Source organism: Triplophysa dalaica, chromosome 7, assembly GCF_015846415.1.
Source record: "Triplophysa dalaica isolate WHDGS20190420 chromosome 7, ASM1584641v1, whole genome shotgun sequence".
Classification (NCBI taxonomy): domain Eukaryota; kingdom Metazoa; phylum Chordata; class Actinopteri; order Cypriniformes; family Nemacheilidae; genus Triplophysa; species Triplophysa dalaica.
In genome coordinates, this window is record NC_079548.1 from 19,315,053 (window position 1) to 19,333,578 (window position 18,526).

Genomic DNA, 18,526 nt, shown 5'->3' on the forward strand with positions numbered 1-18,526 from the left:
TACAATCCACACTGGTCGTATCTGTGCGTCCGACGGGTTGGAAACATACCAATAATCTTTCAAAACAGCCTAGGATTAAAATCTTCCCCGATTTCTGTTAAATATGTTACTTTACAGAAACATTTGCATGTGCTTAGAACATAATCTTTGAGTGACTTGTAGCCAAAACCAAAGCAAAAAACTTCCCTACTACTTTCCACCCCCACCTTTAAACTAATGGTAGCGTCTAGTTTACTCGCGTTTCCGCGCGAAAAAGCGGCCCGCGCGTATTTCCATCTTCTAGCGACAACCTGAACCCATAAATCCCGTTGAGAAGCATCAGTGCGCGCTGCTGTTAGCACTGTCAGATCTTTTATCAATTGTCGTTTTAAAACGTGTTTTTAAATAGTCATTTTATTTGCTCTAACTTGAAATGCCTACCAGGACCTCTTTGTCTCTACCAGAGGATGTCAAGGAACGGTAGGGTGTTGTATTTACCCCCTGCAACTATAGCAGAACGTGATGTAACGTTATTGTTTGTTCACGTGTCGTGCGCGCGAATAGCTATACTTTGTTTGTACGTCACGTAATCTCTACTGAATTGAGTGTTGTTTACAAGAGTCGACTCGTTTCAAAACATCTCGGATAGTCTCGTTAGCATTTAGCCGTGCTTCAAATGCCCTGTCCGCCATCACCTCGCGGGCGGTGTGTAAAATAAGACGGTGGCTGTTTGTTGTTGTTTTTTAGCGGGAAATGTGAAGAGACTCCCATGTGTCAGTCTTGCTACATTTGGCGCCAATTATTCATGTGTCCGTGCACGCCTCCTGCTCATCACTGCATTCACTATCATCAGTCTTGATGACTGACTGATCCACTCTCGTCAGTCATCAAACACTATTAATTTTGTATCAACACCATTTCATTTGTATTTATTGTCATCGTTAGCAACAAACACAAGCAGTAATGTGATTTCACAATGCTTGATAATAAAGCCCGAGCGTGCACGCTTGTATCAGTGATGGTTCAGGCGCTTTCCAGCACCAGATATTGCCTTATAAATTCAGTTGAACGTACTACAAGGCTAAAAATTATCTGATTTTGAGTCGTTTTGTCTTAAGATGTGCATTTTGTTTGTTTTTTAGGCTTCAGGTACTGGATGAAGGGGGAGACAGCTTGTCAGATGAGGTGAATCTTTGTCTTTCTTGCAGCCTTTCAGAATCTTAATAAACATTGTAAATAAATGTACACATTAAATTGTCCTGATTTATGCTTAAACATTCACAACTGCATATTAAAGGGATGGTTCACACTAAAATGAAAATTCTGTCATTTACTCATCCTCACGTTGTTCTTAAACTTGTAGTAATATAGTTGTTTTGCTAACACAAGGGAAGCTATTTTGAATAATGTCAGAAACCAAGCAGATCTCTGCCCCCCCATTGACTCCCGTAGTACTTCTTTTCCCTACTATTGCAGTAAATGGGGAATGAGATCTGTTTGGAGACTGACATTCTGCCAAGTTCGTGTTAATTTTCTCCGCAATCTTTTATTTTAGTCTTGGTTTTCATCCCACAACAAAGTTACTTCCGCATTTATCTTATTTAGTCATCCATGGCCTGTTTTTTTTTAGTTTACTAAATGACTGCATTTTCATCTTGTTTTAGTCAATACAAACGTAGCCACATTTTTGTCATGCTGTATAATGGATAAAATAATTATTATCTTGCCAAAAATTAAATCGTGGTGATTGTTGACATTTGAGAAATGTATGTGTGTGTGTGTATATATATATATATATATATATATATCTCTTTAACCAATAAGCACAAATCAATTAAATGTCAAATCATGTGCATAGTTAATTCATCTTCATCTAGCTTCCATAGGCTGACCGACCGCACAAAAGGAGCAATCTCAATCGTTCTAATCGAACCATACATGCCATATTCACATTTATGCATTTGGCAGAAGCTTTTATCCAAAGTGACTTGCATTGCATTATACTATACACTTTTAAGTATGTGCAATCCCCTGTGATCGAAGACACAACCTTGGTGTTGCTAGCGCCATGCTCTAACCACTGAGCAACAGGAAAGCATATATGAACTCGCCCTAAAATACACTTGGCAAAAGGAGCAATAAAAACAACGTAATTTTTCAGCGCCTAGCTCCCTGCCTATTTGCGAGTTGTAGACTTGCACGTGGCCACTTGTCTGTTGCGCACTGTTGTGTTAACATTTCGATTCATAATGAACTGTTTGTGAAGATGCTTGACTTCCGAATTGTAATTTTAATCAAATTCAAGCATTTAAAGTGTTTCATGGTGTGTGTGGCAGAAGCGATGCACAAGTTAATGGGTCATCTCAATCATTGTGAACGTTGTATGAAGTTTTGACAGAGAAGTACTGGAAATACACAGGTCATTCATACAATTCTGGGGACAATAATATATTGAGAAATTTAATATTTATGCAAGGAAATGGCACAGGTCTACTGAAAGGTTTTATCACGTGTAGTTTTGTAAACTGCTGGCATCTAGAATTTGTTCTGCATTTTATTGTTCAAAGCCAAGGTCTCAACTTCTATTTTAGTTTGTCAAGTGATATGATTATAAGCCTCGTATACGCACCCCTAATAATCCCCACAGGGCCCCAGCACATAACAAAGCCAATTTTAACCCCTGCATAGGCCTATTCGTAGACATCCAACCTCTCCCGCAAATTGCCAGCGTCTTCCTGATGCCTGCAAAATATTCACAATTCCCTGTAAACAGCGCGACTGACCGTGAAGGATAACCCTTGGAACGTAGTCTCGAACATACTTGTGGTTTTTCGCTAGGTGGGATGTATTTATTCAGCAACCGCAATTACTAACTATGTAGTGGAGATCAATGCAACTCATTGGAGAACACCGAACTGCTGGAGACTCTTTTTTTGTTTATTTACTTGAGATCTTCAACGGAGCTTCCACAGTGAGAGTATTTGCATATGGTTGCCAGATTGCAGAAATGAAGTCACCCACTGACCCATACCCTAGCCTGTCATCCCTGTTTGGGGATCTGAATTCCTGTCATCTGGTGACTGCAAACATGAACGCTCGTACAGCAGAAGCTGGCAGAAAAATCTTTAAATATTAACTTACATTTTTTTTAGACCAAGAACTTTATATTTTTTAACTACGTTTTAGTCTCCTCATTTTTCGTCAACGATATATTGTGTGCTGATATTGTCTGTTTCATGGTCTTACATTTGTCTCGTCTATGTCCTGGGAAAATAGTTGTTGACAAATATTTTTGTTAATGAAATGAACACCATTCCAAATATCTATCTTTGTTCAGCAGAACAAAGAAATTTATACATGTTTGAAACAATCTGAGGGTGAGTAATTGATGACAGAATTTTCACTTTTGGGTGAACTATCCCTTAAAAAAAAGAAGAATGTGTATTAGCATAGTGTTTAGTTTTACAATTTATACTTGAATATTTTTGTCTTGTGTATTAATTTCTATTAATGACATTACCCAGGAGTGTGTAAAGGAAAAGCTCAGGTTACTGCAGGAGTTCCTACTCGCTGATACTCAGGACCAGCTCAAAATCCTTGAGGACAAATTAAAGAGCTCTGAGCTGACCACAGTGAGTTACATATACCCATGTGCATTCACCTCTAGATGTGACTTGCTCCAACAGTAGTCTGCTTATGTTTAGGAGGTTTACACATCAGAGGTGAAGGCAGTGCTGAAGAAAGCTCTGGGAGTTGGCAAGGAGGATGGAGCCGAACAGAATGGACACTCCAATGGCTTGTCTGAAAATGGTTCTCATAAAGACGATGGCGAGCAGGAGGGTGCCATGGAAACTCAGGAGGAAGATGCTGTAAAGTCTCCCAGCGGTCCTAGGGGAAAGGCCCGTCGCAGTAAAGCAGATGCTGAGGCCAAGAGTATGTCACATGGATTTATTGTGTTTTATTTATACTCCATTGTGTCTTTACATTGTACCGGACTATAGACTGTGTAATGGCTTTCTATTAATGGCACATTTCTGCCTGCAGAATCTCCAGCCAGTACTAGGGTTACACGTAACTCTGGGAAACAGCCGACTATCCTGTCCATGTTCTCTAGAGTGTAAGTAAACATTTAAATATTAGATTATCTTCGTGAGTAATCGTGCTTTTTTTTTTTAAGGTGCCATCACTTCATTTTCTTTTCTTCGATCCAATAGCCCAAAACGCAAGTCTGATGATCTTATTGTCGAAACCACACATGAGAATAAAGAAGAGAAAACTGAGGAAGATGTTACAGAAAACGTTAGGCATTTCTCAGATGTTCAATGATCTTTATATGGCAAAAAGTATATGGAAGTAACACTTGAATGTTTTTGTTAAGGTCCACGAGGAGAAGCGCTTGAAAACGGAGACTGAAGAGTAAGTCGCATGTTGTAGAATGATTAAAATCCAGCTTTTCTCTTGGTAAATTGGGTTGGTAATTCCTGTTGTCTGTTCTCTCTTACAGTCCTGTCACGGAGAACTCTACTAATGGGAAGATGAAGCCTGTGTCTACTGCCAAGGTAACATCACCCCCAACATTTTCTTCGTCATTTGTCCTTCTTCTGCATTAATTGTAATGCCTCAAATGAATCTTTGCCAATTAAACACTTTAGACGCCTCCACCAAAGTGTCCCGACTGCCGGCAGTATCTGGATGATTCAGACCTTAAGTTCTTCCAAGGAGATCCTGATGATGCAGTGAGTTTTTTTATTTTATTTTTGACCTAATAGTGTTGCTATGAAAACTATATAATTTAAGAAATGTAGTAAATGACTTCACCTACCCCACACTGTAGCCATCTTGTTCTTAATTGTGGTCAAGCATTGTGCTTGACCGCTTTAATATTTGTCATTTATTTCTGTAGCTGGACGAACCAGAGATGTTGACCGATGAGCGTCTTTCCCTCTTTGATGCGAATGAAGATGGTTTTGAGAGTTATGAAGACCTGCCACAGCACAAGATAACAAACTTCAGGTATTTGTGGTAAAGTGTCTTTAACTCTGGTCAGTTTTGTTTGTCCTGCCACTGTAAAGATGATTCTTGTTCACAGTGTTTATGACAAACGTGGGCACCTGTGTCCGTTTGACTCTGGCCTCATCGAGAAAAATGTAGAACTGTACTTCAGTTGTGCGGTTAAACCCATCTATGATGACAACCCATGCATGGATGGTATGTTCTGTTGTGTTACTGACTTTGGTCAGATTCGGTTTTGTTCTTTAAGCAACTTGATGTCTTTTGTTTTAGCTGTTTGGATAAATATTTGTTTTAACATCTCCAGGTGGTGTTCCTGCCAAAAAGCTTGGACCCATTAATGCATGGTGGATCACTGGTTTTGATGGTGGGGAGAAAGCTTTAATTGGCTTCACTACAGGTAACATTTTTCTAAGCTTATATTCTTCAGTCTGGTTTTTATACTGAATGACAATATGACCGCTGTCTTATGGCTTCACACAGCCTTTGCCGACTACATCCTAATGGACCCCAGTGATGAGTACTCCGCCATTTTCGCCTTGATGCAAGAGAAGATCTATATGAGCAAGATTGTGGTTGAATTTCTACAGAAGAACCAGGATGCCACATATGAGGACCTGCTAAACAAAATTGAGGTTAGGTGACAGGAGTGTACAACCTCATTGTTCTCAGTTTCATGTTAGCTCTTCTGACCTACTGCTCTGTCTTAGACGACCGTTCCTCCTGCTGGGCTGAACTTCAACCGCTTCACTGAAGACACACTCCTGCGTCACGCCCAGTTTGTTGTGGAACAGGTGGAGAGTTACGATGAGGCCGGGGACTCTGATGAGCAGCCCATTATTGTTACTCCATGCATGCGAGACTTGATCAAGCTGGCTGGTGTTACTTTGGGCAAGAGGTGAGTTTCTAGTTGGTATCTTGACTGATCCCTTCTTAAATTTTCTGTGGTTGGAGTCTAGCAAAAATGTGAAGACTATTAACTAGGGTTAGGCCGATAGACGATGCCATCATGATTACAAAAATGTTTCACTCTGTCACGTGACTCCGTGCTGCGAATCACCTCATAGACAAAATATGAACAAGACTAAGGGGCATATAAGATTAAGCTATACAGACTGACCTGAATTTAAAACTGTTAAGCTCACGTATAAAGAGGATGCATAGTTTCCTCCTGTTGTATATAGGCATGCCTCTCTTTGTAACGCTGCAGGGCGATGTCACCGTCCGTTTCAATGTAGACATTGTCCTATGCCAATTTTATAGCAAGTGTCCAAACATGGATTATCATCAGCCAATGTTGAATCTCAAAATGCACACTATCTATCCAGTGGACCACTTCATTCTTGCCCTTATTGGCTCCTGTCAGGATTATTCAAACTGGACAACTTGGTGAACCTCAATATCCTTACAAAACGTCTATTATGGTCACTGGTGTTCTCATGTTTCTAATGTTCTTTTAACCTTTCACAATGCAGCAGGCAGCTGTACTGGTATGTAAAACCTGGCATTTCTGCAGAGTTTGTGGCTTTTCTTATTTTTTTAACTTGACTGAAGTAAGCGGTGTTTAAACTTGTGTTAGTGGCACACTACATAACTGGCAGAAAGGCGTGGGTGATGAGAGAACATTTTCCATGAAAATCGTAGCTCTGGATAACAGATGTTCGCTTGGGTTTCCATTGTTTGAATTTACAAGCAGCACATTGGGAGAAACCTGAAAGAGCTCCATGTCCTTAATCTTTATTTCTGCATCACCCCGCCTTGACAAACTGTCAATCCATAATTTTGTGACCATGCTCATGATACATACATGCATGGCTCCATTTCAGCGTGGCTGTTAGTCAGCTCTGTCCGTGTGGAATGAGATGCATCACGGTTTGTGTTTTGGTCTTCAGGAGAGCTGCCAGGAGGCAGTCCATACGTCATCCCACAAAGATTGAGAAGGAGATCAAGGGTCCCACTAGAGCCACCACCACCAAACTGGTTTACCAGATCTTTGACACGTTCTTCTCTGATCAGATTGACCAGAACAGTAAGGAGGGAGGAATCAAGAGACAGCGCTGTGGCGTCTGTGAGGTAAGCTGCCAAAAGGCCTCTCGGTTGAAACAATAATGCATAATTGTTGGGGTGATGCACTAAATGTGCTTGTTTTGAAGGTTTGTCAAGCTCCAGACTGTGGCAAATGTTCTGCCTGTCAAGACATGATCAAGTTTGGAGGCAGTGGCAAAACCAAACAGGCCTGTCAGAAGAGGAGGTAATGCTTTAGTGAAGCCACGTTGGTCTAATCGGTTGAACGTCACTTCTGAAACCAACTAATCGATAATTAAATGAATTGACAACCCCTTTGATAATTGATTATTATCAATTAGTTGCAGCCTTAGTTCTGATTCTTATTGATGTGCATATATGTGAGAATGTGTAGTATAGCCATTTTGTTTTCTGTAACCTACTGGTGACTGAAGCAACAAATGATTGTCATCTTTTTTTGTTAAGAGCTTTAATTTTGTTTCTTCCTGTTAAGTACTTAGCTTTGTCAGTCTGCTTTTTTTCATAAGTTAGGGAATTCTCTTTGTCTGCCGTCTGTTACTGAGAGAGTGGAGAAAATGCCTGTTAATTTCTCCCATTATCTTAATCCAGTGCTTTCGTGTTTGTTGAAGCTAAATGATTGTCTTGTCCTTTGCACAGATGTCCCAACATGGCAGTGAAGGAAGCTGAGGACGATGAGAATATCGATGAGGATGAGGTCTTGCCACTTCTTAAAGACACAAAGAAAGCGTCTAAGACCAAGAATAAAAAGCAGACCAAGAACAAGCTCAGCTGGGTGGGAGAGCCCATCAAGGTATGTTGACTTTGCTCTCTCAATGAAAGGCTGCATGTCCATGTTCAGGATTGATGCTATTGATTTGTTTTTTGCAGACCGAGGGAAGGAAGCAGTATTACATGAAGGTGCGTGTGGAGAATGAGGTGGTGGAGGTGGGAGACTGTGTCTCTGTTAGCCCTGCTGACCCATCCCATCCTCTCTACTTGGCCAGGTAATCCCATTAATATTTTTATTTTCATAGACTGCACTTTTGGCCCAAACCTATTGTTAAAACACTTTTGTTTTGCGCTCCTGTGTCCAGGCTATATTGAAGCCTTTGTTTTTAAGGCCCACCCGAACACATTTCTATTAATGCCTTCGTTGCTAAACAATTTTCTCACATTTGTAGGATTACAGCACTATGGGAGGATGGCGAGAAAATGTTTCATGCTCACTGGTTTTGCCGTGGCACCGATACAGTTCTTGGAGAATCCTCTGATCCTCTTGAGCTCTTCCTTGTGGATGATTGTGAAGACATGCAGCTGAGTTTTGTCCAAGGCAAGGTCGACGTCCTTTATAAGACTCCATCTGAAAACTGGTTCATGGAGGTACAGTTGCTTGCATTTAGTCTGTATTAACATATCATCTTTGTAGGAAACAATCTGCAAGGTCTGTAAAGAATTGGAATGGCTTGGATGTTGAAGTGTTTTCATGCTTTCAGGGTGGAATGATTGACGACATCAAAGTGATTGAGGATGATGGCAAAAGTTTCTTTTATCAGCTTTGGTATGAGCCTGGTTGTGCTCGCTTTGAAACGCCTCCCAAGGTCATGCTGTCTGAGGACGGCAAGTACAAGTAAGTTGCGAGTTGTAAAACCCTGGCCTATTTTTTACCACCATCTTAACTTTTTTTTTTTTGAAGAATTTGGAATGAAAATGTCTAGTGATTACACATTGTGTCTTGAGGGTTGTCATGTCAAAATGCATGTTATTTGTGTGTTAATATTGAATGTGTCATGGCAGGTACTGTGCCAACTGCATCCGGCATAAGGAACAACATGTTCAAAACACACCGCAAGTCTTTGAACTTTTGAAGGATGAGGAGAGAGGTACTAAAGTCTTATATGCGTTGGCAACTTTGAAGGGAGAGCAGTTCAGAGTAGGAGACAGTGTCTATCTACCACCTGATGCCTTTAATTTTGGGTAATTTCTGCTTTGTATGCCTGTTAAAAAGTTGATGTGCTTTGCAAACTACTGAATTATTAAGTTACACTTTTCTCACTTGTAGGATTAAGGTAGCTAGCCCAGTGAAGCGTTCTCACAGGAAGGAAGATGTCGATGAAGATCTTTACCCAGAATACTACAGGAAATCCTCCGACTATATCAAGGGATCCAACCTGGATGCGCCAGAGCCCTTCCGCATTGGACGCATTAAAGAAATTTTCTGCAGTAAGCGGAGCAATGGAAAGCCAGACACGACTGAGATCAAGTTGCGCCTCTATAAATTTTACAGGTGACTGCTTCCTTTATAGATGCCCAAGATCAATCTGTGTTTTATCAGTTTTTGTTCTCCAGGAAGCTGAAATTTGTGCTATGTGCTCTACTAGAAGGCTATGCCAGCACTGACCTGTGTTCTCACAATAATTGTCTCTTTCAGACCAGAGAACACTCATAAAGGGCCAAAGGGTGCGTATCACTCTGACATAAACCAGCTGTACTGGAGTGATGAGGAAGTGACTGTGAACATGTCTGATGTGCTGGGACGCTGTCTTGCGGAGTACGCGGAAGACCTGGTAGAAAGCGTGCAGGACTATTCAAAAAGAGGACCAGATTGCTTTTATTTCCTGGAGGTGAGAAAGTGTGGAGTTTACACTGAGCAGTGGTGCTTGCAAATATCAGGTTATAGTAGGAGATCATTTAATCTCATGTACTTTTTCCTAAGGCTTACAATTCGAAGACAAAGAGCTTTGAGGATCCTCCCAATCATGCCCGATCGGCTGTGAATAAAGGCAAAGGGAAAGGGAAAGGAAAAGGTAATTGTTGAAGTTCTAGGGTCGCTTAGTCTCTGTGCAGGTATGTTTGTGACGTTACAGTGCTGTCTCTGCAGGTAAAGGGAAGGGGAAAGCTGCCTCCCAGGAATCACAGGATGTGGAGCCGCAAGAGCCCACGGTACCCAAACTGCGAACACTGGATGTGTTCTCTGGTTGTGGTGGTCTGTCTGAAGGTTTCCATCAAGCAGGTAGATATTAACCCCCGTTAACGGTAATTCTGCTGTCATCTGTTTTGCCAAGCGGGTCATTTCTGCTCTTTCATCGCTAGGTATCTCTGAGTCTCATTGGGCCATTGAGATGTGGGACCCTGCTGCTCAAGCCTTCAGGTTGAATAACCCCGGAACCACAGTATTCACAGAGGATTGCAACGTCCTGTTGAAGTTGGTGATGTCCGGAGAGAAGACAAACTCTCTTGGACAGAAGCTGCCACAGAAGGGTGACGTAGAGATGCTCTGCGGTGGACCACCCTGCCAAGGCTTCAGTGGAATGAACCGCTTTAATTCTCGCACTTACTCAAAGTTCAAGAACTCTCTGGTCGTCTCTTATCTGAGGTCAGAGGAATGGCAATATTGTAATGTAGTATCTCCTAATGCTGTGGATGAGTAATTTGGTCATGGTAATTTTTTTTTTTTGCTGCCTTTGTAGTTATTGTGACTACTACAGACCCAAGTACTTCCTGCTGGAGAACGTGAGGAACTTTGTCTCGTTCAAACGCTCCATGGTCCTGAAGCTCACGTTGCGCTGTCTGGTGCGCATGGGTTACCAGTGCACATTTGGTGTGCTTCAGGCAAGAACACTTCCATGTTTTGTTTTACGAGAGAGACATGTAGTAGATACCTCTAAAAACTCTCGATGTACTACTACTACAGGCAGGGCAGTATGGGGTGGCCCAGACAAGACGCAGGGCAATCATCCTGGCTGCTGCTCCTGGTGAAAAGCTTCCTCGCTACCCTGAACCACTTCATGTTTTTGCCCCACGGGCATGCTCTCTCAGTGTGGTGGTCGATGAGAAGAAATACTTCAGCAACGTCACCCGGTAAGCCTTAGTGGATTTGATTGGGTATCTTTATTCACTCTGATGTCTGAACTTGTCTAATTGATTACCTGGCTTTTTCCCAGTGGAAACGGTGGAATTTATCGCACAATCACTGTACGGGACACCATGTCTGACCTTCCAGAAATCCGTAATGGAGCCGCTGCTCTTGAGATCTCGTATAACGGTGAGCCACAGTCCTGGTTCCAGAGACACATTCGTGGCTCACAGTACCAGCCCATCCTCAGGGACCACATTTGTAAGGTCAGTGTTTGAGTGCTTTCACTTGTCGTCGCTTGTGCATATCTCTATAGAAAAAGAAACCCTCCAATGCGTAGTTTTCACAAAGTCTTTGATGTTGTAGGACATGAGTGCCTTAGTGGCTGCCCGTATGCGTCACATTCCCCTGGCTCCTGGTTCTGATTGGAGAGATCTGCCCAACATTGAGGTGCGGTTGCGGGATGGCACTTCCACTAAAAAGCTTCGTTACTCCCACTCCGACAAGAAGCAAGGGCGCAGTAGCACTGGTGCTCTGAAAGGAGTGTGTTCCTGTGCTGAAGGCATGTTTTAAACAATCATTCAAATATTCTGCATCAACTTTGAGCCTTTCTGTTTTTGAAACTAACCACTGTGCCATCTCCACAACAGGAAAACCATGTGACCCTGTAGACAGACAATTTAACACTCTTATTCCCTGGTGTCTGCCACACACGGGTAATCGCCACAATCACTGGGCGGGCCTGTATGGCCGACTGGAATGGGATGGTTTCTTCAGCACTACAGTTACCAATCCCGAGCCTATGGGAAAACAGGTATTCACACACCTGAATATTTACATTATGCGCTAACCAGGGGGAAGCATTTGTTCTTTTCTATTTGAGAATTTATAATATATTAAAATCGAATCCTTTTTTGTTCTCAGGGACGTGTGTTGCACCCTGAACAGCACCGTGTGGTGAGTGTTAGGGAATGCGCTCGCTCCCAGGGCTTCCCAGACACGTATCGATTCTTTGGCAACGTTCTAGACAAACACAGACAGGTATGGTGCCTCCGCCTCAGCCTTCCTTTCTTTACTTGCATTTGGGTTGTAAGCCACTAGTTTGTGTTCTTGCATACAGGTGGGGAATGCTGTGCCTCCGCCCCTCTCCAAAGCCATTGGACTGGAAATCAAGAAATGTGTCCTTGAGAGGATGAGAGAAAATGCTGCAGGTAGTTTTTTCAACTATTCTTACAGCACACTCAAGCTGTGTTTTGACTAAGCTTAATGTCTTGTTTTTGTGTCTCAGAGCCCGTGAAGCTGGAGAAGATGGAGGTTTGTGATTGAAGACATCTTGTTCCACAAAGCCACAAAATCTAGCGTTCTGCTTGAGCAATGACTTGTTCAATTCATTCCATGATTCATGTGCTGTTTTGGAGCCTAGCCACTTCAGTGGCATTTTTATGGACAGTCTGTGCAGTGCCATTTATGTGATGTTTATCTGTTTTTAAATGTGATTTTTAACCATGTATTTGCAATATCCACTAAGAGATGTAAATTCTATGTAGTTTTATGTTTTAATATTTCAAATAAAGCTCTTATTAAATGGTTTTACTGCTGTGTAATTGACTTATATTGTTCTGTATAATGTTTTTTTCCCCTGTTAAGATCTAATAAATAGCTATAAAGGAAATGTCTTGTTTTTATTGTGTGGTAGTTTTTGAACACACGGCTTCTGGTATTTTAAAAGCTTACTTCACTGGTTGGACTGTATGTGCTCCACCTGTAATCTCATACCACTCTGTTGGTCTTTTACAATCGAATGCTTATGGATTAAAAGTAAAAAGGACATTTAGGATGAGGCAAGTGGGCTTGGTTGAAATTAGCAAATTGTAAATTTAAGCTTTAAGTTTCGCGGTTTGATCAGAGTGCAAAATAACTGCATAAAGACACTGCATAAATGTTACATTAAAAACAACCTAAAACATCCTTTGACCTTTACATGACAAAAGACACCATTTGCTAGACCTGTACTTCGAATATATAGTAACTTTGGTAACACTTTAGTATAGGGACCAATTCTTATTAACTAGTTTCCTATAAGATGCCTATTTATACCATATTGACTCCTCTTTTTTTTTTTTTTTTTAGTACTTCAAGAGCACATGTTCAACGTGACCATACTCTACCTCCCTAATCGTACCTAATACCTATACCTAACTACCTTACTAAGCAACAAATTCGTAATTTACTGAAGCAAGTATTGGATCTTAAAATAAAAGGTGACCGTAACTTTCATTAAATGGCTCAAGGCACAATGTTTATACACATTTTGTAATTCATAGCTTGATACAAGATCTTATGATTATTAATGATCTTAGGAAATGTGTATTTTTAAGACGTTTATTTAACGTAATTGCAATTTTCATTTTTTTTGTTATAACTTATTTTGGGAGAACTAATGTTCATCTAAAAAAAAAAAATGACCAAAAACCGATAATCCTTAAAGATTTAGGGTACATAGAGGCCACAATCATCTTAGATTGTAGATGTCCTTAATAAGCATTTTCTTGTAATTAACATATCTGTGATCCCTGGACCACAAAACCAGTTTAAATCAGCACTGCAATATTTGTGGCAATAGCCAACAAAACATTGTATGGATCAAAATGATCAATATTTAGTTTGTGCCAAATATCATTAGGATATAAATGTTCCTTCAAGATATTTTGTAAATCTACCAAAACTTTATTTTTGTTAGTGGATGCAGTAAAGCTGCTAACAAATCCTTGGGAATTACCCACTCATGTTTGATATCTGTGTAAAGCTTAGAATATCTTTCACGTACATCTACTTTCCAGAACTTTATTAAAGCAGTATCCTAACTAGATTTCATCAATTGAAATCTTATTTATTCAGCTTTCAGATGATGTAGAAATCTCCATTTCAAAAAATGTACTCATGGTTTTGTTGTGTAGTCACAATGTTTTTTTGGAGGGCATTTTGCCTTTTAATTGAAAAGTACATTTGTAGAGAGGACAGGAAGCGAAGTGGGAGAGAGAAGGGGGTGGGTTCAGGAAAGGACCACAAGACGGGAATCGAACTCCGGTTGCCCGATGCGCAACCGCGCCACATGTCGGAGCACTGCCCACTCGGCTACTGGCATTTTTTTAACATAAACATTAGTTCCGATTTTTGGACTTTCAACGTTCAAGTTTTTGATAAGCTATAATTCAAGTACAATTCAAGAAATGAGCAAAACAATGAGGAGGAACACAAAAAACAAGTGTAAATGTACAGATGACAAATTCATTTTTTTAACATTGTGCATTTATTTGGATCACTGCCTTATAGAACTGGGAGAACACTTTCAGATCTCCTGGAATATGTTGAATTCTTAGTTGTTTGAAGGCCTAAAAAACAAAAACATGATTAGACCGGTAAAAAACACTTCACATCATTTACAGTTTCTAGAGGACTCACTTGGCCCATTCCACATTGAGAATGAGATGATCGTAGCCAAAGCCGGACACACCAGCGATGGCTCTTGCGGCATCCTCACGCCGGTGGAAACTGATGAAAGCGAAGCCCTAAAGTGCGGGAGAAAAACAGAAATATCCAAAACGCACATTAATGATAGAGTTCCTTTTTTATTCTCAAATTGACTGTTCAAGTGGACTAGTCATCCTCAACTTCTCTATGTGTCACTTGGTCACAAATCTCTAATGTTCACGTTTCACATCTCTCACCTTAGACTGGCCTGTGTTCTTGTCTTTAGCCAGATAGATCCTAGAGATGGAACCGAAAGGTCTGAAAAGTTCCTGCAGATCTGTTTCCCTGGTGTCCTCGGACAGGTTGGTCACACGGATTGTAGCATTATCATCAGCTGCAAGGATTTCATAAACGTGTTACCATGTTGCACAAACCAGTGTTTAAAATCTTCTGGTAACATCAAACACAGACCTCTGCGGTTAGGTTGCATAGACTCTCCTCTGCGTGTGCTTCCGTCCCGCAGGCTAGGGGGAACATACTTCCCGGTCTTGCTCTGGACGGGTTGAGCAGGCTCAGGCTCTAGATGATCAACGACAACGATTACTCCCACATTATTACTTTAAAGTAAAGTAAACCTGTTGAGTGTTGGTCTCTGTTATCACACCTGCTGCTTTGTCTTTGTCTCCTGTGGACAAGCCCAACTGCTCGGCTAGTTCCTTCTGCATAGGTCCAAGCGTATCCTTGTACGGACAGCGGGTGGTCCAGTGATCGCCCTTACAGATACGGCAGGACACGATCTTCTGTCCTTTCAGCTTGTTCATGGGATCCTCATCCTGGTCTTGAGCATTCAAGTCCTGCAAAATATATGGAGGGGTCACTTTAAACTTCTGATTTTGTACTTGAGGGCTAAAATATGGCATCAGTACCCAAACAAAACTGAACAGATAAACAAAGCAAACTGATGTCTTTACCTAAAACACACCAGAGAGATGCCACAGATTTTTGTGGAAAGTTGCATTTAAAGAAGGTTGGCTAACCTTGATTAGATATATGAAGCTGCTTTAAATAACCGTTTCAGGAAATAAAAATAAAAAAAATAAAAGAAACATAGAAAAAATTCAAATTTTACAATACAATAGTTACACTTTTGTATCTTTACTATTGTTACAAATCTTGTGGAATGCTGTATATGAATATTGTACCTCTTTGTTAGAGATGAAAGTCATGAAGACATCATCGCTCACTGTAGTGGTGGCAACATTAGGCCCTGGTTGGTCGAATTCAGCATTGCCAAATTTCTTCCAATTCTGTTGGGGAAATAACACATTTAGTAACAGGTTTACTAGATGTACGAACATATATATATATATATGTAAAGAACTATTAAAAAGAAAATGAGCATACCTTCCTCCTGGCAACTGCTTTGGAGGCCTTGCGCGTCTCAATTTTAAAGGTTCTGATAATCTGATCATAGAGGGAAAAAAAAGAGAAAATCCCATAAACACATTATTCTTAAACATTTCACAAAAGAAATAAAAAACACTGCTTACCTTTAGTTTCTTGCCATCGTCATCAATCTTGTATTCTGTGATGGTCTTAATGTTACCTTTAACAGTCTCTTTAGGTGAAGGGAGTGGACCTATTAAAGACATTCATATATGAATACAAACATACATATATAAATATGTTACAGATGCAATTACTGTGGGAAGAAACCACAGCTGGAACACATCATGTCAAGCAGTGTCAGCAGTGACTAAAGCTAGCATCTCATTTCTTGTAAAATTATTTTGTATATTTTTTAATACCACATAACAAATAAAATACTAATCAATCTGCACTACCGAAGTAGAACAGTAATATGTGTCGTGTAATAAAGTTTCGTGGCGTTGTTACAGTATATTTTTATTGAGGTAACGTTACATCAGAACCTTATCGTAGTCGACACCAACCAAAAACGTGTCTTAAATACTGTATCACGCTAATTATTACAGAATATTTAAAAATATCCGCACATTAAACTGCTACCAATGTAAATGAGACAGCACCCGACCGTGTAAACACATAACGTTACTGACTTATGCGATCGTTACTACGCAAATTGTTGTAAGTCTCCACAAATATATTCATTTAATGTGTTAATAACGTTTTGTGTAATAATATATGTAGATATTAAGAAATGTTTAAACACGTGGATGTGATCCATAAGCACAGGCTGTGCCGCGGCCTCGTACCTTCATCTCCTTCCTCCTCCACTTGATCGGCCCAGCTGGGTTTTGAGCTGCAAAAACACACACGATTAAGTGCATAACCGCTTTTGTTATATACATGACATAACAGAGATACTTATTAAATGAGGAAAAAAAACTTACTCGTCGTATTCGATCATGGGCATTTTTACCGGTTGTCTTGCGCCTCCAGAAAACGTTTCCCGGGATTAGTGACGGTGAGCGCGGTACGTGGGGGGCCACAGCGCCTCCTATGCGCCCGGAGGACCACACTGCACACAGAGCTCGGGCTGAAGTTCCGGATGTGTGTAGTTTTTAGACAGGAAACTGCGGTAACTTGGTATTAGCATATCGTTTTTAACACAATTGTTGCCTGAAACAAATGACTAAATATTCTGGTGATAATACATTTTTTACTCCATATGGTTATTATATACATTTTTGAAAGCGTAACTCGTAAAACTAATCTAAAACACTAAGGCCTGGTTTCACACCCTTACAAAAAGTACTTATGGTATTTGTGTGGTACAATAAAAAATTACCACACAACGTCTAATTATGACAGGAGTACGACAGGATTAATGTTACCACAGCACCTGCTGTTGTACAGTATCACAATAATTTACTATAAAGTACAGTTAAATACGTCATTTACGTTTCCATGGTAACTCACTGGCGCTATTTTGTTTTTGAACATGCCGCTGCACCGTTTATTTGATATATAAGATAATGCTTTAGAAATTATTATTGTACGAGTGCCAATTTTTCAACGGAGTGATGTTTAAAAGGCCCTGAGGGAAACCTTCTTCCTGGTGAGTATTGCCGTGTAATTTACATTAACTTTATCGTATTTGCTTGTTAAAAGATTTTCACAATACATAACGTTACGCACTGTTTTACAAAAGCTAGCGTCTTAAATGTCTAAAGGTGTTAAACGGTGTAATTATCAGAAGGGTCATATACAATAAGCATACACAGGTCTTAAAAACTCTTGTCCTTCCAATTCATTGGATTTGGTGATGCATGTCTTTGACACGTATAAAAGACAATACAATTTGAGACAATCATTTGATTATCAATTATTTTTTCTTTCAATAAAATGTATGTTCTAGATGTTCTTGCCCTGAATACATGATTCCTGAAAATGTAAGTTCTCAACAGATGAGATAAAGAGTCAAGCCTGTCGAAAACTTAAATTTTGTATTTACTGTACATTTCTCTTTGTAATTCATTTTACTGTTTTTACCCTATAGTTTGTAGGGAGTAATGAGTTTTTTTTTACAATTTTTACATAATATGTATATTGTGTGTCTTATTTGAATGCTGTTTTTATTAAACCTCATGCATAATTCAAAGCATAAATGTACCTTACTTGTCAACTTATTTTAAGATTTACCTGACTTGTATGCTTGTAAGGTCGAAAGACTGCCTAAATGTTATCACCGTATTCAATTCTACAAATACTACAAAATTATTACAGGAATAACACAACATCCTTCAAAAACACAACAGACAAATCATCTTTTAAAAGATATTTCTGCAGAAATATGACAGTGATACCACAAAGTGGCACCAGAATATTACAAGAATATTACATTAAAGCTTGTCAAAAAAACACAGAATACCACACAATTACCACACAAGCTTTGTGGTACTTTTGATGTTTTATCTCTTGAAATACCCCAGGATATTTTTGTCAGAGACAGACAGGGATAGCCTAAGCCAGCACTACGTTTTAGTAAAATTAGGATATTTAAGTAAAAAAACATTACTGGTGTGCATCTTGAGACAAAGCAATGGCACTGATATTTTAAGGTTAAGACAACTCAAATTTGCATTGTAGTCTGAGACTAGTTTTACACCTTGTTTTTAAACCGGCAACAATAATTTACCTGCTTTTTAGTAAAGCGTTGAAAATTTGCATTTTAATAAATAATTTCTTAATCATTATCAAATAACT

The 18,526-nt window shown here is 39.9% G+C and overlaps 2 protein-coding genes across 3 annotated transcripts; one reads left to right on the forward strand and one right to left on the reverse strand.

The window, feature by feature from the left end:
* Nucleotides 1-251: 251 nt before the first annotated feature.
* dnmt1 (DNA (cytosine-5-)-methyltransferase 1) lies at nt 252-12,539 on the forward strand. Of its 2 annotated transcripts, XM_056753460.1 has the most exons (35): nt 252-459; nt 1,122-1,164; nt 3,504-3,611; nt 3,684-3,912; nt 4,024-4,096; nt 4,194-4,278; nt 4,358-4,395; nt 4,484-4,538; nt 4,632-4,715; nt 4,883-4,992; nt 5,069-5,187; nt 5,297-5,389; nt 5,473-5,624; nt 5,700-5,887; nt 6,465-6,479; nt 6,882-7,062; nt 7,143-7,240; nt 7,672-7,825; nt 7,903-8,018; nt 8,196-8,394; nt 8,508-8,641; nt 8,809-8,988; nt 9,074-9,298; nt 9,443-9,635; nt 9,728-9,818; nt 9,893-10,024; nt 10,105-10,387; nt 10,482-10,623; nt 10,706-10,872; nt 10,956-11,133; nt 11,234-11,429; nt 11,518-11,681; nt 11,792-11,908; nt 11,988-12,078; nt 12,156-12,539. In XM_056753460.1, exons 1-35 carry the CDS (start codon nt 413-415, stop codon nt 12,191-12,193), a joined length of 4,518 nt encoding a protein of 1,505 aa, XP_056609438.1. In that variant the 5' UTR covers nt 252-412; the 3' UTR covers nt 12,194-12,539. The 2 variants fall into 2 exon arrangements, with proteins under 2 accessions (XP_056609438.1, XP_056609439.1); XM_056753461.1 differs by lacking the exon at nt 6,465-6,479.
* A 1,615-nt stretch (nt 12,540-14,154) lies between these two features.
* eif3g (eukaryotic translation initiation factor 3, subunit G) lies at nt 14,155-17,102 on the reverse strand. The gene is made up of 10 exons (XM_056753013.1): nt 16,711-17,102; nt 16,573-16,619; nt 15,889-15,977; nt 15,743-15,802; nt 15,541-15,645; nt 15,003-15,192; nt 14,810-14,917; nt 14,596-14,732; nt 14,330-14,436; nt 14,155-14,259 (listed from the first exon to the last, which is right to left on the reverse strand). The coding sequence occupies exons 1-10, from the start codon at nt 16,731-16,733 to the stop codon at nt 14,244-14,246; spliced, it is 882 nt and encodes a 293-aa protein (XP_056608991.1). The 5' UTR covers nt 16,734-17,102; the 3' UTR covers nt 14,155-14,243.
* Nucleotides 17,103-18,526: the final 1,424 nt, after the last annotated feature.